The sequence below is a fragment of the Mirounga leonina genome, unplaced genomic scaffold, assembly GCF_011800145.1.
Source record: "Mirounga leonina isolate KUSES-001 unplaced genomic scaffold, KU_Mleo_1.0 Mir_366, whole genome shotgun sequence".
Lineage (NCBI taxonomy): Eukaryota > Metazoa > Chordata > Mammalia > Carnivora > Phocidae > Mirounga > Mirounga leonina.
The window spans coordinates 7,886,085-7,911,396 of NW_023270709.1; the positions used below are offsets into that span (position 1 = coordinate 7,886,085).

At 39.8% G+C, this 25,312-nt stretch overlaps 1 protein-coding gene across 10 annotated transcripts in view; it reads left to right on the forward strand.

Annotated features, from left to right (window-relative positions):
• FARS2 (phenylalanyl-tRNA synthetase 2, mitochondrial) overlaps positions 1-25,312 on the forward strand; it is a 616,343-nt gene that overhangs the window by 324,099 nt on the left and 266,932 nt on the right. For all 10 annotated transcript variants that reach the window (XM_035030777.1, XM_035030780.1, XM_035030779.1 and 7 more), the window contains one exon: positions 17,645-17,805. In XM_035030777.1, the coding sequence (XP_034886668.1) occupies positions 17,645-17,805 (161 nt within the window). The remainder of the gene's footprint in view (positions 1-17,644; positions 17,806-25,312) is intronic.

A 25,312-nucleotide genomic window follows, 5' to 3' on the forward strand; every position in this document is an offset into this window, starting at 1 on the left:
TTTAAGCAGTCTCTATATCCAATGTGGGGCTCCAACTCACAACCCCGAGATCAAGATTCACATGCTCCACCAACTGAGCCCGCCAGGTGCCCCCTACTTTCTTCTTGCCTGGAATATGATGACTACAAATGGAAAAGCCATTTTGCAGTCATGACAGCACATAATAAGGATGAAAACCAAACCAAGGATGGTGGAGCAAAAAGACAGAAAGAGCAAGCCTCCTTGAGGATATCCTTGAGCTGCCGTATAGAACCTGGAAATGCCTACCACTAGAATCCTAGTTATAAGACTGAAATATTTATTATTTGGACCACTTGTAATAAGATCTTTTGTGGCTTGCAGCCAGAAACTTTTCTGGATAGCTATGTAATCTGGCACAAATTAGTTAAAGTCTCTAAACTTTGGTTTTCTCATCTATAAGATGGAGCTAATAGTGTCCTAACAGAGTAGATGTGAGGATTAAAAGAGATAGTATTTTCTGACACATGGTAAGCAGATAATCTTCTTTTGGCTCCTTCCTTCATATAATACTGTTTATCAGAAAGCATGTACTGAATGTTTTTGTACAAATAAAAGCCACAATAAATATCTGATGACTGAATTAAATGACTGTTAAAGCAGTTGAGCAGACTTTGCAAGACAAGCTACTATAGTGGCTTCCCATAGACTTGTTAACAGCTGAGTAAACAGGAGAAGGAATTCACCTAATAATCACAGTACAGCTGGGGGAGAGAAGTTTTTGGAAAGTAGCTCTGGGCAACCAGACTCCTTACTACAGTAGGTTAAAAAATGGCCACAAATTCTCCCCTTCTCATTAATTGTTCCTCTACTCCTTAAAATGTAACTTGGCCATGTGATTTGCTTTGGCCTATAGGAATAGTAGCAAACTTGATGCAGGAAGAAGCTTGTAAAGTGTTGGCACATTGGGACTTGCCCTCTTACTGCAAGTGGGTCCCTGCAAGCCACCATGTACATAAGCCTGAGCTAGTTTGTTGGATGATGAGAAAGAATCAAGGTGTCCTAGCCAACAGGCAACCAACACCAGACATGTGCGGGCTAAACCCAGTTAAGAACAGGAAAACCTCTTTCTGGGGGCACCTGGATGGCTCAGTCATTAAGCATCTGCCTTCGGCTCAGGTCATGATCCCAGGGTCGTGGGATTGAGCCCAGCATCAGGCTCCCTGCTCAGGGGGACCCTGCTTCTCCCTCTCCCACTCCCCCTGCTTGTGTTCCCTCTCTCGATATCTCTCTCTCTCTCTCTGTCAAATAAATAAATAAAATCTTAAAAAAAAAAAAGAAAAACCTCTTTCTGAGCCCAAAGTACCAACCAGAATTGAGCTAAATGAATAGTTTTCTTAAACTACTAAGTTTTTGCAGCAAAAAATAAGTGACATAGGGTTGGTCTTGGGAACCCCTGATACAGGGGTAGATGGGTGCCGTGTATCTCCAGATGGAATGCCTAGAGAAGGAGAGAAGGGCACCATATCACTTTTGGAGTATTCCAGCTTGGTTCCAGAATCTGAAACTAATCATGAAGAAACATCAGTCAAATAATCTCAAATTGAAGAACATTCTGTAAGATAATTGGTCAGGGTTCTCCAAAATGTCAGTGTCTTTCAGGACCAAGAAAGGCCAAATAGCTTCTCCAGATTAAAGCTGTCTCACTAAAGAGACTTGGTGCGTAAATGCAGTATGTGACCCTAGACTGGCTTCTGCACTGGAGGGAGAAAAGCCTAGAAGGACATTCCTGGGAAATTGACAAAACTTAAATAAGAACTACAGATTAGAGTATTATGTTGATGTGGAATTCCCTGAATTTGTTAACTGTGCTATATAGTTCTTTGGAAATATACATGGAAGTATTATGGACTGAAGGAACATGGTATAAGGAGCCAACTCTGAAATGGCTCAATAAATTATTACATATAATACATATATTTATATAATTATAAATATGTAAATAAATACAAAAATAACTGATCTAGCTATTGGCGCACTCTTTTGACTGAGGGAAGTTTTAGCAAGTGTCTTTAAGCTTTTAGGGAGTGTACTCACCCTTCTGTACATTGTACCTTTTTGTGTGCTCAGATAAAGTGAGTATAACATGTGAGCACCATGGAGCTTATAAGAGCGAACCAAAATCACAGTCACTAATTGTTGGTAGCAAGTTACTGTGTGTGCTGTTTTCTCCTTTAGGGTGATGACCAAGTAGAGTTCCTGTACTCTGACTTTTGACTGATGACCTGCAGTGACCAGTATGCACCTCTAACTTGTTGACACCATTAGTTTCTTGTGCCCTTTCATTGGGGCACTTGGACTGAGACATGCTTATCAGTTCTCTTCCTTGAGGAAGTTTATTATGAGGCATAGCTGTGCTAACATCCTTCATGACTCAGGGGATAATACTAACTCTGCATGAAGAGATGCCTACCTTATTGATACAGTTTTGACTAGTGCACTTCCTGCTTGTTGGACATATTGAAGGAATGGCTGAGGAGAGTTATCTGGCTGTCATCTCAGGGCCATTTTCCTTGCTTTGATAAAGGTTGAAATCATACTTCTCTATCAGTAGTTGCAGGACAAATATATCTTAGTCTTTCTATATTTGGGGGATGAATCTCTTATGGCATCCTTTGGCTTCATTTTTCTAGAATTGTCATATGGTTCTTGATCCACTATCACTGGTCTTCTAGGATGTTCATAACCTTACTAAGATCCCAATTTCCATGTTTCATGACATTGAGACTGGTACCCTGGGTCTGTACGTTTCCCCCTGATTCATGATGGTTAGATTTTAGAGAAGGCAACCTAAGACCCAGATAAAAGCTGAAATTTGTTATTTGTCTTGAGTCCTGAGAGAAGGCTTCAAGAAGACCGGATTTCATGCATTAAAATTACCCTTGTCTTCCCAACAGGACCTGTCTTACAAATAGTTCTCTATGGTCCTCTCCCTGTTCTTTAGTATATCAGGATTTATGTATCTGTCAGCAGGAAGCAGAAACCATAGATAACAGTGGTTTAAGTCCTACAGACTTTTATAATTCATTTCAAAGATGAACAGGTCCTTCCTAATGTATAGACGGCAGGGCTGGGTTTGAGAGGTCCAGGCTCTTTGCACTAATCCTCATCTCTCTCCTCAGCACAGTGGCTTTCATCAGCCAGCTTGTGGCCCTCTTGGTCACATGTTGGCTGCTGCAGCTTCAGGTATCATATTCTCATGTGTAGCATCTAATGCAAGAAGGAAGACAGGAAGAGTTTCAAAGGACCTGTACCTTGCCTTTGAGCATCCTAGAAATTTCCCCATGTATCTCATTGGTCATGTCTTCCCCTAAATAAGTCATTGTAAAACAAGGCTCCATCCCTCCCCTGGGGTAGGTACATTGCTGCCCAAACTCCAGAGAAGGCAGGATGGCTGCTGGGAAGGCAACCAACATGATCCACCACACCCAGATTAAAGGCTCAAGGAGCAGAAGGATGCAAATTCCTAGGATGCAAGCTCCTAAGGGAACCTGGAGACATCTATACGGAGGGTTTGTGTAGACAAGGCCATTGGAAATTGCTTCATGTACTGTTGATTAGTACGTGCACCAGAAACTGTTTTCTCCTTCATTAAACTACAGAAAACTGAAATTCAGGACGCAAGAAAGAAAGGAAGATGGTCCAAAGTGAACTTTTTAAGATGGGCGTTGAAGGGTTTGTTGTTTTAAGTTTATTCGAATGCAGTCTAGCTCAGATTGTATTAAGGACTACTGTCTTCACAGCTTATAGAATCTGAGCCACAGTCTGCTCCACACCATGGAAAGGTTCTTTTAAAAGAGGTCTGCCTTTGGATTGTGTGCAGGACTTATTGACAGAATTGTGTGGGGCCAAGGATATATACAACTAGAGAAATTTTTCAGGCAGGAGATCGATCTTTGGGCACAGCTTGAAAAGTCAATCATCCAATGGCAAGTCTCTGAGGAATTCAAGAGTTGTAGCTGAAAGCAGGGGATCAAGGACTGAGTCCGTGGTGGGGGGGGGGGGGAGAAGAAATCAGAAGAATCAGAATGTAGCTGGGCTAGCTTTTCTAGACCTGCCTCTGTATGTACAGTGTCACACTGGGATGCTGTGTGGCTTTTATTCTTGTGTGACTGCCAGCGTGACTAGTGATCAAGGGAAGGGGATGCTTTTGTCCAAGACCATTGCTAACTACTGGTCCCGTCAACTCACTCTGTGTTTATTAGTCAAATTCAGTGTGAAAGCCATGTTTGGTGTGGTGGACAGAACCCAAAGTTCAGAAAAAATCTACTGATATATTTGAGCACTTACTTATGCAAGTCATTCTACTAACTTTCATGTAAAATGATAGTCAGGAAATTGGCAGTTAGTTACAAAGTAGAAAGCACACAGGCATAGCTGGAGTTTTCTGATGGTTTGAAGTACTTTGAACGTAGCCCCTCTATGATAATGTTTGGACACTGGATACATACTTGAAGGGAAAAAACAGATTTGAGTCCCGTTGTCGGCGATTTTGCTTAAATGGTGTTTATTTTTTAAGTATAGATAATAATACCAGTTCTGACATTCCCCTAAGGGTCATTGTGAGGATCAAAATCCAGATAATATTGATGAAATGTTTTCTAATTGATAAAGTTCTATAAAACATGAATGTTAATTGCTTGGTTGTTTCAGTATTTCTTGTAGCAGTTATTTTGGGAAAGTGTCAATGCATGAAGTCAAAGAATTCCTAGAAATTAGCCCCTATTGACAAGGAAGGAAAAGTATACTTAATATCATTTAAAAAATGTTTTTCAGTGTGGTAGTTTGAAGTTTTAATTGGTCCTTGGCTTTGCAACAAAATATTTTGAGAGGGAACCTCAGGATGCAGGGGCTGTTTACAATTCAGCAGTTCAGTCACTAAGGAATAAAATAAAATTGACAAAATACTGAAACAGAGCAGTGTTAAGATACTAGGCTTCAGGGAGCTTGTGACCCAGCGCCAACTGCACTGTATAAAGTAAGCTCAATGAACAGTGATGAAGGTTGGGATGAATGGTTAAAATATTCATCTTTTCCTGTTGTTCCTTTTTGTGCTTCAGTTCTCTCCTTTCTGAGATGTCTTTTTCAGGAATGGTGTTTCTGATATCACCACTGTTAAAATACAATGAATCATGGGTCATTACATCAAAAACCAATGATGTGTGGTGACTAACATAACACAATAAAATAAAATAAAAAATAAATAAAATCACTTCATATTATGATAGATAAGATCTCTCACAGGTTACCGTCACATTAGAGACTGTTACATTAGAGACAGTCACTGTATTGAAAACTTCATTTAACGTCTACAGTTCTTTATAATACTACCATTTAAATGAAACAAGTAATTTAAAAAGTAGAAAAATCTCAAGACCTTTCCTTCCATACCATTCACTCACTTTGCAAATATCCAAGCACTTGCTTTGTGTCACACACTGGTCTAGCCACTGGAGATGTATTAGTGATGAAAACCAGCAAAGATCCTGCCCTTGTGGATTACAGACTAGCAGCAGTCTGATGGTAAACAATAAATAAAAGAAATATGAAAGGTTGTAGTATTTTAGAAGATGCTACTCTCTGAAGAAAACAGGGCAGAATAAGGGGGATTGGAAGGGTAGATTGGTGGAGAGGTATATAGTTTTAAAGTGGATGGTCAGGGAGAAGGTGACATTCGAACAGAGACAGGTTGGGGGAAAGACCATTCCCAGTGGACACAGCTGTCCAAGCAGGGGGTGCAAAGCTGAGTGTACCTGCGTGTCTGAGGGGTAGAAGGAGACCAGATGGCCAGAGGAGAGGGCAGTTGGCAGATAACCTTTGTTATGCTGTTCAATATTTAACAAAATTATTTTGCAGTACTTTGTATTTCATTGGAAGCTTCTTTAGAGTAGACCTTAGTTAACTGCTTCTAAACTGAGCCACATCCTAGACTGTTAAGAGCTGGAAGGAACTTGAGATGCTGTATTATTGCTGTTCTTTCATTTTATGGGAGATACAGATCAAGTCCTCTGAAATAATTGGCTGCATAGTGGCTCAATTGGTAAATCTCAGTGTTTTCAGAGATGGCTGTGGTAATGAGAAAAAGGAAATATTTATAGAAAGTGAAGAACATGCAGAAATTTTCTTCAAAGTTTGTAAATGTTTAGCCCCATAAAATTTTATTTTTATATGGTAAAATGTATACAATAAAAAATTTTCCATTTTAACCCTTTTTAAGAATACAATTCACTGATATTGATTACATTCATAATGTTGTTCAACCATCGGCACCATCAATTTCCAAAACAGTGTCATCACCTCAAGCAGAAACTCGGTATTCATTAAACAGTAACTCCCCATTTTCCCCTTCCTCTGGCCCCTCTAGTAACCTCTCATCTTGCTGTCTCCATGAATTTACTTATTCTAGGTATTTCCCATATGTGAAATCATACAATAGGTATCCTTTTGTGTCTGGGTTCTTTCATTTAACATATCTTTTTCAGGGTTCACTCATGCGATAGCATATATTAGAACTTCATTTCTTTTTAGGGCTGAATAATATTCCATTTTATACACGTACCACATTTTGTTTTTTCATTCTCCGACACTGAGTGGTGTTTTTACCTTTCGTCTACTGTGAATAGTTCTCTTGAGTCCCTTTTTTCAATTTTTTGGAGATATGTATATCCATCTATATATCTATATATATATGTCTATCACTGTATTTTGTGTATACATATATATATACACACACACATGCATACAGATAGAGATAGATAGATCAATCTATTGAGGGGGAGAGAGAGAGAGAAGAATGGCTGGGTCATATGGTAATTCTGTGTTTAACTTTCTGAAGATCCAGCAGACTGTTTCCTACAGCAGCTGTGCCATGTTACGTTCCCAGCAGCGACGCACAAGGGTTCCAGTTTGTTCCTTGTTGGCAGTTGTTTTCTCAGTTTTTTGTTTGTTTGTTTTGTATTGTAGCCAGCCTAGTATGTGTGAAGTAGTATCTCACTGCGGTTTGGGTTTGCATTTCCCTAATGACTAAGGATGTGAAGCATCTTTTCATGTGCCTGTTGGCTATTTGTAGAACTTCTTTTGAGATGTCTATGGAAATCTTTTGCCCATTTTTAAATTGGGTTGTTTGTCTGTTTGTTGTTGAGTTGTAGGAGTTCTTTATATATCCTGAATAGTAAACCCTTAACAGGTATATAATTTGCAAATCCTTTCTCCCATTTTGTGTGTTGTCTTTCCACTCTCCCCTCTCTTTTTTTAATGAAGACTTTAATTTTTTTAGAGCAGTTTTAGGTTCATAGCAAAAGTGAGAGTAACATACAGAGTTCTCATATACCCTCTGTACCTTACTCTGTCCCCACACATGAATAGCTCCCCAGTTATCAAAATCCCCTACCAGAGTGCTACAGTTTTTACAATTGTTGAACCTATATTGACACGTCATTATCACCCAAAATTCATTGTTTACCTTAGGGTTCACTCTTGGGGTTGTACATTCAGTGGGTTTGGACAAATATATAATGACATTGTCCATCATTATAGTATCATGTAGAGTATTTTCACTGCCCTAAAAATTCTCTCTGCTTCTTGCCCCCCCCCCACCAAATTCTCCCAAATTCCTCATCTTCTTCCATTGTCTGACAAAAGTATAATTATATAACCACCTGTCTGTGGCTCAAGATTATCACCTACTAGAGATGGAGGCACATAGGCTTCACTTGTCTTGGTGCAGCGTAAATACTGCGTGATTGTGTGTAGTTCTGTTTCCGAGTCAACAACTGCCCTTTCTCAGACTTGTCTCAGGTTGGTGATGTGACCTCTTCTGCATGGCACGGTGGTTTTTCTAAGGACTTTAGGATGCAGGTTGGAGAAGTATCTCCACCCATGCACCACCCCCAGTGCCTCCCACCGAGAGCGCAGAGGTCCATTGCCTTCAGAGGCATGGGGTTGAGCAGTAGCGGCCAGTTTTAGTCTTCCCTCGGGGCTCCTTGTTCCCCATCCTGACACATGGCTAGCTAAACGTTCTCTCTCTGAGATGCCTCTTGCTCACAGGGTCTCTGCTTAGAAGGGCCAGGCCAGAGGCTGTGTGCAAGCCTTGCTTTGGTTTCTCTCTTGCCAGCGTTTCTCTTTCTGCAGCTGTTGAGGCAGAGCCTGGAGGGCCATCTGCTCTGGAAGGGACTATTCATGGGGTTAGATGGCTTTACTCTCTAAGACCTACTGAGTTTCTCCACTTTCACACTGAAGACTTCTTACTGTCCTCTTTTCAGTTGCCATTCGCCTCTTCTCCTTCTCCTCCTCCTCTTCTTTTTCTTTCTCTTCTTTTCCATTTTCCCATCTCTGAGCTCTTATCTCACATTATTTTGCTTCTATATATAGGCTGACCTTCTTAGGATGATTTTCAGCACCAACAACAAAAAACAATTTTTCCTGTGTGGGTTGCTCCATTCAGCACAAAGCTGTGTTAATCAGAATACCTAATTGCTTCCCATCCTGAATATTCTGTTTAATTGAGGATGTTTCTCTGTAGTCAGCTTTCTGCTTTGGAGACTAGTTTACTGGAACCCACTAGTATTGGAATAGGGAAAAAATATACTGCCTTAAAACCCTGTCAGCCCTTGAGCACCTGGCAACAAATTACAGCTGAGGAGGGCCAAAGACCTGAAAATTAGACTTGCCTTGGCTGACAGTATCTTTAAGTGTCTAGTTATTTATGGCTCACTTTCTTCCATAAAGAATTTGAAGTGCCATATAAAAGTATGTATAAGAGGATAAAATAAATAGTTGAGATAATCAGGACAAAGAGGAAATAAGGATAAGAAAATAAAATTGGGCCAAGAGTCACAGAGAGAAATGAACACTTGTACAGTTGTAGAGGTGACCTGCAAGGTTGGCTCTAAGTTTCCATGGGGCCAAAGTAAGGAGAGAATTGTGATCAATTATGTAACTCATGGTATTGTTAAAATGAAAAACAATCCAGTTGTTCAGGGGAAAGAAGCTTTTTCCATCTTCTTAGATCTGAGATCAGTTTATATGATGACGTCTCATAGGGAAGACTATGTGCTACAGTGATCAGCATCGTGAACAGGACTGCCTGGTGTCTTACTAATGCCTTAGCCGGAGAGCACAGTGCAGGGTGCAATTCAGAAGAAGCTGTTCTAGGTGGGACCAAAACAAAGTGTTTCAAAGGCAATATTTGGTACAACTCAGCAAACAGATGCCACATCCTTTCTTGCAACTCTCCACAGTAATTGATTGTCACAAATAGGCTTCTCTGTAACAATAATTGTGAGACTCAGCGTGTGATGGAAGGAAGCTGGAGGCCAGCTGCGCCCTGCTCCTAACGAAGATCTCGTCCTTAACCAAGGTGGTTGGGATTCCAGGTGCTTGACGTAATGCCTCCCTCACTGGTCCTAGCATTGGGTCGTCCTGGGAGAGCCAGTCTCCTATCTTCAGAAGAGGTTCCGAGCTCATGCCCACTGACAGCCAGGTGAAACCAACAACCCCAAATCATGCACACTGTGGATTTTTATAGATCATGATCTTCCTAAACTCACATATCAGTAACCTTTGAAATGTTTTTCCTTAGGAATTTTTATGTAGTCAGACATGCAATCTACAAATAAAGATAGTTTTACTTTTTTCTTCCCAATCTGTTGATCTGTTTTTGTTTTTATTTTTGCTTTCCCCCTGCCCCCCCGCCCCGGCTTGGAACTCAGGTTAGTGGAAATAGAAATAGAGAGATGGACATACTTGTCTTCAAGCTGACCCCGAGGGCAAAGCAACTGGTCTTTCACCATTGAGTATTATATTAGCTCTTGGTTTTTTATTGTGTCTTTTATCAGATTAAAGAAATGCCGGGTGTTCCTCATTTGCTGAGAATTTTTATAATAATGGATGTTAAATTTTTTCAGTTGCTCCTGAATGATCATGTGTTTTCTTTTTTAATCTGCTTATTTGATGAATTACATTGATTGATGGTCATATGTTGAGCTAACCTTGCATTCCTGGGATAAATCCCTTCCTGACGTCATGTCCTTTTCATGCATTGCTGGATTCAGTTTGTTAATATTTTGTTAAAGGTGGTTTGTTTGTTTTCTCTGTTCATGATGCATATTGGTTTAAAGTTTTCTTTTTTTGGAATGTCTTTGTCTGGTTTTGGTATAAGGATAATTCTGGCCTCATAAAATTTCATTATTCTCTACTTTCTGGGAGAGTTTTATAGAATTAGTATTATTTATTTTTTCACATTATGATAGAATTCATAGTAAAAGCCATCTGGTCCTCGAGTTTTCTTTGAGGGAAGGTTTTTCATTACACAGTATTTTTAATTGATATAGGTTATCTGTTCTTCTTAATGGGCTTTGGTAGTTGGGGTTTTTTGAGGAATTTGTCCATTTTGTATGGATTATTGATTAGTTGCTGAATTCACTTGCGTAAGGTTATTCATAATCTTCCCTCTATTCCCTCATTATCCTTTTAATGTCTCTAGGGTCTATCTTTAGTGAGGTCCTATCTTTTGTTCCTGACATTGGTAATTTGTATCTTATCTTTTTTCTTTTTTTTTTTCCTTATTAGTCTGGCTAGCAGTTTACCAATTTTATTGATTTTTTTTAAAACAGCTTTTGGTATACATAAACAATGGAACATTACTCAGTCATAAAAAAGAATAAGATCTGTGGCAACATGGATGGACCCAGAGGTGAAATAAGTCAAATAGACAGAGCTTTTTTCTTTTTTATGACTAAGTAATGTCCCATTGTATATATGTACCACCTGTTCTTTGTCCATTCATCTGTCAATGGACACTTGGGTTGCTTCCATATGTTGACTGCTGTAAATAATGCAGCAATAAGCATAGAGGTGCATATATCTTTTTGAATTAGTGTTTTCATTTTTTAGGGGGGGGGTAAATACCCAATGGTGGAATTACTAGATTGTATGGTATTTCTATTTTTCATTTTTTGAGGAACCTCCGTACTATACTGTTTCCCACAGAGGTTGCACCAATTTACATTCCCACCAACAGTGCATGAGGCTTCCTTTTTTTCCACATCCTCACCAGCACTTGTCATTTCTTGTCTTTTTGATTCTAGCAAACACCATATGATTACACTGAAATGTGGAATCTAGAAAACAAAACAAAGAAATAAACAAATAGCAGAAACAGATCCATAAAATACCAAGAACAAACTAATGGTTGCCAGAGGGGAAGGTGGTGAGAGGGTGGGCAAAACAGGTGAAGAGGAATGGGAGATGCAGGCTTCCAGTTATGGAAGAAGTCACAGGGTTAAAGACACAGCATAGGGAGTATAGTTGGTGATACTGTAATCATGCTCTGTTGTGACAGATGGTAGCTACACTTGTGGTGAGCGCACCACAGTATAATGGAGTTGTGGAATCACTATGCTGCACATCTGAAACTAATGTAACGTGTATCAACTATGCTTTGGTTTTAAAATTTTTTTTAAACCAGCAATTGGTGTCATCAGTTTTCTCTATTTTTCTGTTTTTTATTTTATCACTTAAGACTGTTGTCTGTATATTTTCCTTGTTTTGCTTAGTTCTTAATTTTCTTTTCTTTTTCTAGTTTTGTAAGGGAGTAGATTATTGATTTGACACCTTTCTTCTTTTGTGACATAAGCATTTAATGCTATAGGTTTCTTTTGAATCATAGCTTTAGAGGCATTCCATCCATTGTTACGTGTTGCCTCTTAATTTGTATTCATTTCAATGCATTTCCTAATTTCTCTTGTGATTTTTTTTCTTTGAATCTTGGGTTATTTAAAAGTATGTTGTTTAATTTCCCTATATTTGGGAGTTTTTCCAGATATTTTTATACTGTTGACTTATGATTTATTTTCACGTTGGGCATGGGTCGTTCCTTGTAAATATTTTGAGATTTGTGTTTCAGAAAATCGTCTGTGTTGGCAAATGACCCATCTGCACTTGAAAAGAATGTGAATTCTGTTGTTAAGCAGTGTCATGTCCATAATTTTATATGTGACAAAATTAACAACCTGTAGTGTTTTGGAAACTTTTTTGAAAGTTCTTCAAACTTTTTCAGACCAGTGCTTCTCAATCTATCTGTAACATAGCAGAATATTTGTGTTTCCATTTGTCTTTATGATTGCCTTGATGCCAAGTGATAAACAGAGATGCTAGTATTTAACTTACAATGAGGCATTTTTCCAACTGGACCTTGCACATCGAATCTTGAGGCTCCATAAGAAGTCAAGTTCAGCTAGACTGAATGGGGATCTCTGGAACGATTTTAAGCGTCTTTTTGTGTTTTAGAAGGACAATAAATGCAAAATAAAAATGAGAACAAATATGACTCTTGGAGATGAGTCACTCATTTTTCTACCCTTATACATATCTAGTGGTGACAGTGTCCAAATTTATGTTTTAGAAAGAGAATTGGCGGCACTAGCACAGATGGACCAAATAGGGAGACAGACAGACAGACTATACTTGGGTGTAGTTTTTGGAAGTCTTGGAAGAGCCCAGGTGAGAGATGTTTGTTGAAGGTGCAAATCTGTAGCGACAATTAGACTAGAATGAAGGGATAGTTTTGAGAGAAATTTTGAGATATAATTTAAAGGTCTGTGTCTGAAATGAGGTAGTATTGGAGTTAAAATTTACTCCTAGGTTTCTGCCTTGAATAACTAGACGGAGGATGATCCCACTCATCATAAGGTAGAAAAATCAGATGAAAAGCAGTAGTTGGGGGCGCCTGGGTGGCTCAGTCATTAAGCGTCTGCCTTCAGCTCAGGTCATGATCCCAGGGTCCCGGAATCGAGTCCCGCATTGGGCTCCCTGCTCGGTGGGGAGTCTGCTTCTCCCTCTGACCCTCCTCCCTCTCATGCTCTCTGTCTCTCATTCTCTCTCTCTCTAATAATAAATAAAATCTTTATTAAAAAAATAATAAATAAATAAAGTTTCATTGGGCGCCTGGGTGGCTCAGATGGCTAAGTGTCTGCCTTCAGCTCAGGTCATGATCCCAGGGTCCTGGGATCGAGCCCCGGATCGGGCTCCCTGCTCGGCGGGAAGCCTGCTTCTCCCTCTCCCACTCCCCCTGCTTGTGTTCCCTCTCTCGCTGTGTCTCTCTCTGTCAAATAAATAAAATCTTAAAAAAAAAAAAAAAGCAGTGGTTGGTTGGGAGAAGGAGTATTACATAGCTTCGGCTTAGGACTGTCTGCTCTGTACATAGGACGAGCAATGTGATAAATAGTGGGGGGTGGCATGGCCTTTGGATAGATGCGATATTATGACATAACTGATACTATGGCATATACAGGGTAATATACAATATAGGTGATTGATCTTATTTTAAGCTTAATTCCTGATCTCTCCTAAGTGAAACCCTATCTAGTCTTTATTTGCATTTCCATAATGGGAAGTGTTTACAATAAAAGGCAAAACCCAGATGATTTAACAATGTCTGGTTAGCCCTTGTTGAATAACAAACCACTCCAAACTTAATGGCATAAGAGAGCCACCATTTTATTATTCTGTGGTCACAAATTTGGACAGCACATAGTGGGAATGGTTTGGAAATGTATTGGGTCTTAGAGAACGAAGGAAACCAATCCTGGCTATAAAAGGGGGACATAGAAATTCATTTTTACTAATCATGATTATCCTGAAAGTTTGGCCCCGGTGTGACGTAAGAGGAATACTTTGTTCTTATAACCTCTTGAAAATAAACAGAAAAGAAATTGTTGTATTTTATCTAGTAACAAAAATCTCTATTGTCCGAAATATTTCTTGTCACTGTTTATTTAAAAAGGCATGTAGTGTGAGGTCTCCCCATATTTGTCCTCCAGTTTCCCAGTTCTTTCCCACTCACCCACAAATTAAAAACAAAACAAAATAAAGTCAGACAGCTGCTGCTTTGAGTTTTTGAAATCTTTCAGAGATTTTTTATAATAATATGCCATGTATGGACATAGCCTAGTTTGTTTAATCCGTTCCCTAGTGATGGACATTGGGTTGTTTGCGGTCTTTTGCTTTTATAAACAATACTCCAGAAAGTGGCCTTACACATTCATAATTTCCCATAAGTAGGATGCATTCTAGTAGCTAAAGTAACAAGGTGTGGTATACACATCTGTAATTTTGATAGCTACTGCTATATTCTGCTCCTTAGGTCAATGGGTTAAAAACCCAGTTGTGAACCTACCAGCTGTGTGGAGAGTGCTTGTCTTCCCTTGGCTTTGCTATCAAGTATGGGATCAGGTGTGTTTATTTAGCTAATCTGATAAGGAAAATATGGTAGTAACTTGTGCATTTTTTTCTTGCATTTTTCTTAACTAAGCTTTTTGTTTGCTTGAAGGTAATTTTTCTTTCTGTTTCTATGAATGTCTTCATATTCTTTGTCCATTTAAAAATTTAGATTGTTGGGGCACCTGGGTGGCTCAGCTGGTTGAGCATCTTATCTGGCTCTTGATTTTGGCTCAGGTCATGATCTCAGGGTCATGGGATTGAGCCCCATGTTGGGCTCCACGCTCAGTGCGGAGTCTGCTGGAGGTTCTCTCTGTCCCTCCGCCCCTCTCCCTGCTCGCTCTCTCTCTCCCTCTCTCAAATAATTAGATTGTTGCTTTTCTTCTTACCTGCTTTTAGGGGCTCTTTGTTATTCTTGTTTTTGCTTTAGAAAATGTTATGGGGGATGGGGACTAACTGGGGATAGATGAAAGGAGCAAAAGCTAAGATACCAAAAAAAAAAAAAAAAACCCCAAAATACTAGATATTAAATAAGATCTTACCCTGAATCTATTGCTCATTCAGTTACAGATATTAGGCTCAGGTGGTTGGTTATATCTAAAAAATTGATCATAAAATCTAAAAGATTAAGGAAAAAGCCTAAATCACAAAGCAGCATTAACACTCCTACCTATCTTTATTACTTTCTTATTGAAAAGACTATAGCAGGATGCCTGGGTGGCTCAGTCAGTTAAGCGTCTGCCTTTGGCTCAAGTCATGATCCTAGGGTCCTGGGATCGAGTCCCACATCTGGCTCCCTGCTCAGCGGGGAGCCTGCTTCTCCCTCTCCCTCTGCTGCTCCCCCTGCTTGTGTGTGCTCTCTCTCTCTCTCTGATAAATAAATAAAGATAAAATCTTTTTTTTTAAAAAAAGAAAAGACTAACAATTTCAGGAAAATGCTTTAAAGTTGTTTTAAAACTATTACTCATTATAATTCTTGAACATCACATTTTGTTTTTATTTTTTCACAGTAAATCCTCACTTGTACCCATATTAAATAGTAGTATCACAGGACATATTCATGTTATCATAGATTCTTCATAAGCTCTTACAGTCTGTCACTTAATAAATATGTATTTGTATAGCTATGATTTTTAATGACTCCATCAAAATGTCCTATAATTTTTAAGCCATTCCCTAATTTGGGCTACTCAGGTTGTTTCCATCTTTTTGCTCTTATAAGTTGTACTGCTGAGTATCTTCTTTCATTTATGTTTTTATTTTGTTGAATTATTTCCTTAGGATAAATTCCTGAGTAGAGTTATAAGAATAAAGCGTATGAACATTTTAAGGATCTTTATATGTATTGCCATGTTGTTTCCAAATTGTAAAAATACATAGTGTAACCAGCAGTGAGTGAGACGCTAGAACCACACAATGCAGAATGTGCTGGAGCCACATCCCCAGGACTGTCAATTTTCAATTAAAGAAAAAAAAATTCTTCTTTAAGTAGATTTTAAAAGTCTATCATGGTTGTATTAAATTTCATGTCTTTAACGAGTCACCAGGCTTTTTTTTAAGGCCTCACACATCAGTATGAATTATTCTAAAATATTTTGCCTCACACTTCAACTGCTCTCTTAGACACCTGATCACAGGGTGAGGGGTTGTGGACACTTTTTCCTGACCCCACTGTCTGTGAAGTTAAATACCCCTCTTCCCTCCTCTTCACCTGAACATTCATTCTTACTCAGTTCATTCTTACGGGTGCTCTCAGCCAACCACCCGCTTTTCTTTCACATACACCTTCCCTCCTGCTACTGAGCCATTCTCTCTCTCTGTGATCTCTTTTTGACTATTTTAATTCATTCAGCTTTTAAACACACCATTTGCAGAGGCTCATACTTCTGCATGGCTTCTATTACATATTTATCCTTGTTGTTTTATTTATAAATAATTGTAGTAGGAGCACCTGGGCAGAAATGGATCCCCTCCCCTCTTACCTGCCTCAACCTTGAACCATCTGTGTTTCCAGAATCTACTTCCAACCATTCCATGCTGCACTGTCACCCCTTTGTTTTTTTGTGTGTTGTTTTTTTTTTTAAAGATTTTTATTTATTTATTTATTTGGCACAGAGAGAGAGAGAACACAACAGGGGGAGAGTCACCCCTTTGTTATTGAAGATGTTCCTTGAGTCTGGAGTTTTCTTTTACCTTCACATTTTGGATTCGTGTTAGTTTTCTTTTGCTGGGTAACAAATTAGCCTCATACTTAATGGATTAAAACAACCTAAATTTATTATGTCACATTTTTCCTTGCATCAGAAGTCCAGGTGCAGATTGGCTGGGTCCCCTGCTCAGGGTCTTCATAGGTGGAGATCAAGGGGTCAGCAGGGCTTTGTGCTCTTCTGGAGTTCAGGGTCCTCTTCTAAGCCCATTCACACTGTTGGGAGAATTCATTTCCTTAAGGTTGTAGGAGTGAGGGTCCCATTTCTTGCTGACCGCCAGGACCTCCCCCGGCTTCTAGAGGCCCCCCCAGGTCCTAGCCACATGGCCTTCTCATTTCTGGGAGCTGGTTTGCTCCGATGGACCTGCATATAAAGTAACCTAATCACAGGGGTGAAATCGCATCACGTTCCTGGAGCCACCCACACTCAAAGGGAGGGATTTACGCAGGGCACGCATGTCAGGAGTGGAATCTTGAGGCCATTTGCAGCCTCCCCAGGATCTTAATCATCTTTAGGAAAAGTTATGCTCCTTTCATGAGCCCTTTCTGTAAGCTTTTCCAGTAGTATGTGTTGCTCCCTTGCCTTCTTCACACAGGGCTTTATATCTTTGGTCTTACTCTGCTTCAGGTGGGCGAAATAAACCTTTCAAGTTCATGGTGTTGCCATAATGTCAACAACACAGCTTACCTTTGCAGTGAATGGTAGTAGATAAGCATTTTACTTTGGCTTTCTTGCTCTCCGTGTATTTTTGAGGTAACTCTTACTAAGGGTGAGGGTTGTTTTAATAAAATTGAGGGTTCTTTCTGAATATTAACAGTCCACTCTGGCATGTTTTGAACACACCTGCCTGTCTAGTAAGCCATGTAGGGACAAGAGACCATCTTTTCTCTCTCTGTAACCTGCACATAGTAGGCTAAATGTTTGAATCAGGGCAAACAAGGATTACTCAGAGGCAGGAACCAGGGCTTTAAAGAACCTGGAATGTAATTATAAATGAAAGGCAATATTAGAGACAGTGTGACTCCAGAGTGCTTCAGTGAAGGAAGTGAGTGAGGAATGTGGGAAGCATGAGAAATGTTAAGACAGGGACCCTCATGGATGTCTCCACAGCTCCCCCCAGTGCCTCACCACTAGGAGGTGCTCAGCCATTCACCTGCGAAGTCTTTATATTTTGTAAACCAGTTTTGTTTTCCCAATTGTAGCTGGTGCTCAAGATCGGATCGGTTGGGCCTTTGGCCTAGGATTGGAAAGACTGGCCATGATCCTCTATGACATCCCTGACATCCGCCTCTTCTGGAGTGAGGATGAGCGTTTCCTGAAGCAGTTCCACGTGTCAGATATCAACCAGAAGGTGAAATTTCAGGTAAAAGGACTTGAAGAATCAAATAACAATAATAATAATGATAATAATAATAATACTGGTTTTTAAGGATTGAAGGGTCATATACTTGAAAAGAAACTTGTGGAATTTAAATATAATGTGTATTTGAAAAGAGGATTTTTTTTTAAGATTTTTTTTATTTATTTGAGAGAGAGAGCATGAGCAAGAGAGCAGGAGGGAACATGACCAGCGGGTAGGGATCAAGGGACAGGGAGAAGCAGGCTCCCTGCTGAGCAGGGAACCTGATGCGGGGCTCTGTCCCAGGACCCGGGGATCATGACCTGAACTAAAGGCAGACATTTAACTGACTGAGCCACCCAGGCATTCCTTAGAAAGAAGTTTTAAATAGAGGTCCATAAAGACACATGAGTTCATAAACCATCAGAAATTGTATGCAGAAAAATAAGAGATTTATCAAGCTTTTAGTCTGGGCAAAGAACTAACTTTGGGCTTTGTTAATGACCATTTTATCATTATGAAATAGCCATCTTAAATCACCGATAATACTTTTAAAAATTTTAGTTTTTCTGGTACTAATGTAGACACACTGGCTTTCTTATGATTAGTGTTTGCAGTGTGTGTCCTTTTCCTCATTTTATTTTCACTCTAGGTCCTTATATTAAGTGTGCCTCTTCTAAACTGCATAGAGTTGGGTCTTTTTATTTAAGCCCGGATTTAACTGGAGTGTTGAATACCTCTTACAGTTACTATAATTACCTGGGAGATTCTTGGGCTTAATTCTGTCATTTTTTATTTCTTCCCCATTTCCCCCTTCTCTTCTTTCTTTCTTCATTTGGAAACTGAGGTTATGTGTTTTTTGGTTTGTTTGTTCTTTTATTCCATTTTATTACCCCTGTTCTTGTTCAGTCTCACTATTTTGTATTTTTTTTAAAGATTTATTTATTTGTTATTTTAGAGAGAGAGAGAGAACGTGAGCTCTCCGGACCCTGAGATCATGACCTGAGCTGAAATCAAAAGTCAGTCACAAAACCGACTGAGCCACCTAGGCACCTCTCCATTTTGTATTTTTAAGTAGCTCTTCTAGATTACAACAGGCATAATTAACCCATCACCCTTTACCATGGTGACTGTTACACAGCTTCCTAAGACATTTAACATCCGTCAGGAGTGTAGTTTTGTTTACTCCTCTTGAATTTAATATTACTGTTGTTACTTTATTTCTCTGTGTATTATAATCCCATAGTATATCACTCTATTTGCTTCAAGTAGCCAATTGTCTTTTTAAAGAGACTTAAAGCTATGTTGTTTTATATCTCCCTTGATATTTACGCCACTGATCATCATTCCTTTCTGCCGATCTTGGTTTTTCTCTGTGATCATTTCCCTTTGGTCTGGAGAACTTCCTTTAATATTTTCCTGTAGTGCAGCATGAATGTTCGCAGTTTGCCTGTCTGGAAATGCCTTTTCTTCACCCTTACTTTTTAGGAGTATTTTCTACGAATATAGGTATCTAGGTTGCCAGTTTATGTACACGTGTGCTTGTATGTATATGGGCACGTGTGGATGTGTGTGCATGTGTGTGTGTATGTTTGTGTGAGTGAATGTATAGGTTCCTTTCAGCTCTTGAAACGTGTCATTCCATTGCCTTTATCTTTGTACTCTGGTTTTTAGTGGTTTGACCTATGTGTGATTTTCTGTCTATTTTCCTGCTTGGGCTTTCACTGGGTTGGATTAATGTCCTTCAACCACCCTTGAAACCCTCATCTAAAATCTCTTCCAACAATTCTACTCTATTCTTTCTTTTCTTTTCAGGCCGTAACTGCATGTATGTCAGACCATTTGAAATTATGCCATAGTATTCTGATTCTCAGGGTGTGTGTTTTATTACCGATTTTTTTTTTTAGCTCAGTGCTTTATTTTGGATAGTTTTTGTTCTCTTATCTTTGGGTTTACTAACCTTTTCTGTTTTGTCCATTTAACTATTAAGCCCTTCCAATGAATTCATATTGTACTTATCAGTTCTACAATTTCTATTTGCTTCCTTTTTAGAGTTTTTATTACTCTGGTGAATTCATCATCTTTTCGCCCATTTTGTACATTTTCCCTTAAATTCTTTAGTGTCTTCATAATAGTTGTTTTTAAGTCCTATCTGTAAATTCCAACCATTTTGTTATCTATTCTCCTTTTATTCTTTTTTTCTTCTTTATTATGGGTCACGTTTTTCCTGCTTTTCCACTTACCTTACTTTTATATTGTGTATAAAAGAACAAAGAAGCTGAAGTAGGTAATATCTGTCCTCAGAAAGCCTTGTCCTTTGCCCTGTCAGGCAGCTAAGGTGACTAGGCGAGATCTCTTTGTTCTAATCAGGAGTCAAACTGGATTTCATATCTGATTTCCCGTTGATGGTGAGATCTGGCCTGCAGCAGAGTCTGGGATCTCTGCATGTGAGATTACATCTCTCTCCTTTCCACCCAGTTGCCAGCTTCTTCACCACCAGTGCTTGCTTGCCAGGCAAAAGCATGATGAAGGAGCACTGACTGGCTGTGGGGTCTCGCCGTTTCTCCACCTCCCAGTCTGCCATACTAGCCGATGTTTGGCTGATCAAAGTTGGGCTCCTGTCTCCTTATTGCAGCCAGGTTTCTGCGCCAAGGGCAGGCTAGCTCTTCTGCCCACTCATGGCCGGGGTCTCATCTCCCTCTGAAATTCTGCTCGATTAGGCTTGTGTCCAGATCTCCTCAGTGTCTTGCACGACAAATAAGATTTCTGAATTTATTGTGTTCTCATCATTACAGTGGGACCAGTGGTTTTCTGTGACTTTTTGTGTTCTAACCAAAAGTGGAAAAACCTCCTACAACTTACTCACATTTTTAGTTTCACCTTTAGTGGCCTTTAAAAAAAAAATCCCTTTTTTTTTTTTTTTCAAGTAAGCTGTTATTTTTGTTCTAGCACCAGGTCTTTCTATGTTAATTTAGAATAAAGCTCCATCTAAGTGATCAGCTGTGAAAACCTGACTAAGGATGTAAGTCTTTCTCATTCACCTTTTCGTTTTGTTCAGTCATTTATTTAATTGGCAAAATTGATGGAACACCAACCAACACTGTACAGAGCAGGGTGCTCAGTGCTGGCGGGACATTCACAGATGACTAACACAGTTGCTGCCACAAGTCAGTGGCTCAAGTCCAATGTTAAGTGCACTGTAACTGTCACCTCTTAGGAAACACAAAGATCCCCAGGAAGAGAGACATGTCATTTTTTGTCATTTCTTCTGCCTTCCAATTTCAAAATCAGTGCACGCATACTTACACTATAATGTAATTTAAATGGCTCTCTTTGTGTAATAAACTTAACTTCTGATGGAGCAGTTAGGATTTGATCGCTGAAAAAATATCTGTCTATAAAATACTTTGGAAATTACGGGTCACGGAGAGCTGTTTTCGAATTATTCACCCGTATTTAGTATTTATTGATTATATTCTACGCTAGCTCCCTATTGCTGGCATAGCAAGCTACCACAAACCTAGTGGCTTACAACATCCTTTATTATTTTATAGTTTCAGAGGTCAGAACTATAAGATCAGTCTGGGCTAACGCGAAGGTGGCAGCAGGGCTGATTCCTTCTGGCGGCTCAAGGGGAGAATCCGTTTCCTTGCCTGTGAGCTCTTGTCGGGCTGTTCTCATTCTCAGATCATGGCTTCCCCTCACACTGCCTTTTCCCCTCTCCTTCCCTCTGTGGTCATCTTGCCTTCTCTGAATTTTTGTCTTCCTCTTACAAGAAAAGGACCCTTGTGATGACGTGAACCCACCAAGATGATTCAAGATAATCTCCACATCCCAGTATCCTTTTCTTTTCTTTCTTTAATTTTTTTATTATTATGTTATGTTAGTCACCAAACATTACATCATTAGTTTTTCATGTAGTGTTCCATGATTCATTGTTTGCGTATAACACCCAGTGCTCCATGCAGTATGTGCCCTCTTTAATACCCATCACCAAGCTACCCCATCCCCCCACCCCCCTCCCCTCTAGAACCCTCAGTTTGTTTCTCAGAGTCCATAGTCTCTCATGGTTCGTCTCCCCCTCCGATATACCCCCTTCATTCTTCCCCTCCTGCTATCTTCTTTCTTTTTTTTTTTTTAATATATAATGTATTATTTGTTTCAGAGGTGCAGGTCTGTGATTCAACAATCTTACACAATTCACAGCGCTAACCATAGTACATACCCTCCCCAGTGTCTATCACCCAGATACCACATCTCTCCCACCCCCCACCACTCCAGCAGCCCTCAGTTTGTTTCCTGAGATTAAGAATTCCACATATCAGTGAGGTCATATGATACATGTCTTTCTCTGATTGACTTATTTCACTCAGCATAATATCCTCCAGTTCCATCCACGTCATTGCAAATGGCAAGATCTCATGCCTTTTGATGGCTGCATAATATTCCATTATATATATATACACTCACACACACACACACACACACCCCACATCTTCTTTATCCATTCATCTATTGATGGACATCTTGACTCTTTCCACAGTTTGGCTATTGTGGACATTGCTGCTATAAACATTGGGGTGCATGTACCCCTTCGGATCCCTACATTTGTATCTTTGGGGTAAATAACCCAGTAGTGCAATTGCTGGGTTGTATGGTAGCTCTATTTTCAACTTTTTGAGAAACCTACATGCTGTTTTCCAGAGTGGCTGCACCAGCTTGCATTCCCACCAACAGTGTAGGAGGGTTCCCCTTTCTCCGCATCCTCGCCAACATCTGTCATTTCCTGACTTGTTAATTTTAGCCATTCTGACTGGTGTGAGGTGGTATCTCATTGAGGTTTTGATTTGGATTTCCCTGATGCCGAGCGATGTTGAGCACTTTTTCATGTGTCTGTTGGCCATTTGGATGTCTTCTTTGGAAAAATGTCTTCTGCCCATTTCTTGATTGGATTCTTTGTTCTTTGGGAGTTGAGTTTGATAAGTTCTTTATAGATTTTGGATACTAGCCCTTTATCTGATATGTCATTTGCAAATATCTTCTCCCATTCTGTTGGTTGTCTTTGGTTTTGTTGACTGTTTCTTTCGCTGTGCAAAAGCTTTTTATCTTGATGCAGTCCCAATAGTTCATTTTTGCCCTTGCTTCCCTTGCCTTTGGTGATGTTTCTAGGAAGAAGTTGCTGCGGCTGAGGTCGAAGAGGTTGCTGTCTGTGTTCTCCTTTAGGATTTTGACGGACTCCTGTCTCACACTGAGGTCTTTCAACCATTTGGAGTCTATTTTTGTGTGTGGTGTAAGGAAATGGTCCAGTTTCATTCTTCTGCATGTGACTATCCAATTTTCCCAACACCATTTGTTGAAGAGACTGTCTTTTTTCCATTGGACATTCTTTCCTGCTTTGTCAAAGATTAGTTGACCATAGAGTTCAGGGTCCATTTCTGGGCTCTCGATTCTGTTCCATTGATCTATGTGTCTGTTTTTGTGCCAGTACCATACTGTCTTGATGATGACAGCTTTGTAATAGAGCTGGAAGTCCGGAATTGTGATGCCACCAGCTTTGCTTTTCTTTTTCAACATTCCTCTGGCTATGCGGGGTCTTTTCTGGTTCCATACAAATTTTAGGATTATTTGTTCCATTTCTTTGAAAAAAGTGGATGGGGGACGCCTGGGTGGCTCAGATGGTTAAGCATCTGCCTTCGGCTCAGGTCATGATCCCAGGGTCCTGGGATCGAGCCCCGCATCGGGCTCTGTGCTCAGCAGGGAGCCTGCTTCTCCCTCTCGCTCTGCCTGCCTATCTGCCTACTTGTGATCTCTCTCTCTCTGTCAAATAAATAAATAAAATCTTTAAAAAAAAAAAAAGTGGATGGTATTTTGATAGTGATTGCACTGAATGTGTAGATTGCTCTAGGTAGCATTGACATCTTCACAATATTTGTTCTTCCAATCCATGAGCATGGAACGTTTTTCCATTTCTTTGTGTCTTCCTCAATTTCTTTCATGAGTATTTTATAGTTTTCTGAGTACAGATTCTTTGCCTCTTTGGTTAGATTTATTCCCAGGTATCTTACGGTTTTGGGTGCAATTGTAAATGGGATCTACTCCTTAATTTCTCTTTCTTCTGTCTTGTTGTTGGTGTATAGGAATGCCACTGATTTCTGTGCATTGATTTTATATCCTGCCACTTTACTGAATTCCTGTATGAGTTCTAGCAATTTTGGGGTGGAGTCTTTTGGGTTTTCCACATAAAGTATCATATCATCTGCAAAGAGTGAGAGTTTGACTTCTTTGCCAGTTTGGATGCCTTTTATTTCTTTTTGTTATCTGAGTGCTGTGGCTAGGACTTCTAATACTATGTTGAATAGCAGTGGTGATAGTGGACATCCCTGCCGTGTTCCTGACCTTAGGGGGAAAGCTCTCAGTTTTTCCCCATTGAGAATGATATTCGCTGTAGGTTTTTCATAGATGGCTTTTATGATATTGAGGTATGTACCCTCTCTCCCTATACTCTGAAGAGTTTTGATCAGGAAAGGATGCTGTACTTTGTCAAATGCTTTTTCTGCATCTATTGAGAGGATCATATGGTTCTTGTTCTTTCTTTTATTAATGTATTGTATCACGTTGATTGATTTGCGGATGTTGAACCGACCTTGCAGCCTAGGGATAAATCCCACTTGGTCGTGGTGAATAATCCTTTTAATGTACTGTTGGATCCTATTGGCTAGTATTTTGGTGAGAATTTTTGCATCCATGTTCATCAAGGATATTGGTCTGTAATTCTCCTTTTTGATGGGGTCTTTGTCTGGTTTTGGGATTAAGGTAATGGTGGCCTCATAAAACAAGTTTGGAAGTTTTCCTTCCATTTCTATGTTTTGGAACAGTTTCAGAAGAATAGGTATTAATTCTTCTTTAAATGTTTGGTAGAATTCCCCTGGGAAGCCACCAAGATCCTTTTGTTAATCACACCTGTAAAGTTCTTTCTGAATGGAAAGTAACCTGTTCACGGCTTCCAGGCATTAGGACATGGGCATCTTTGGAGGGCTGTTATTCAGCTTATCACATATGCCTTTATATATTCCCTTTTCATGCTGGCAGGTAGAAGAGAGCAGATTTTGTGGTTAGATATAAGTAATGCAGACAGTACTAGAGTGTTAGCAGTTTTTACCTATCTGTGTGGAGTGCTCATGGATATACGTATATGAGAAGAGTGAGACTCACTGTGTCAATGTTGTTGGCCTGTCTTAAGAATACTATTTAACGTGATCATTCTACTGTGCGAGCAGGCTCTTCTCCAGAGCAAGGGGGAGGACACATGAGGGGAAGGTCTGTTAACAGCTGTGTGTTTGTGGCTTCTCTAGCTGGGAAATTCTGGGAGCCATTTGGGAATTGTATTGTGCAGGGCTGGCAGGAGGCAGGAATTTCTTTCTTTTCTATCTCCCTTCAGGCCATCCAAGATTATGTTTTAGGCTCTCAGCTTCTCTGGCATCTTCCCCTGCACAGTCTCCATGGTCTTCTAAATCCATCCGCCCGTCTCGCT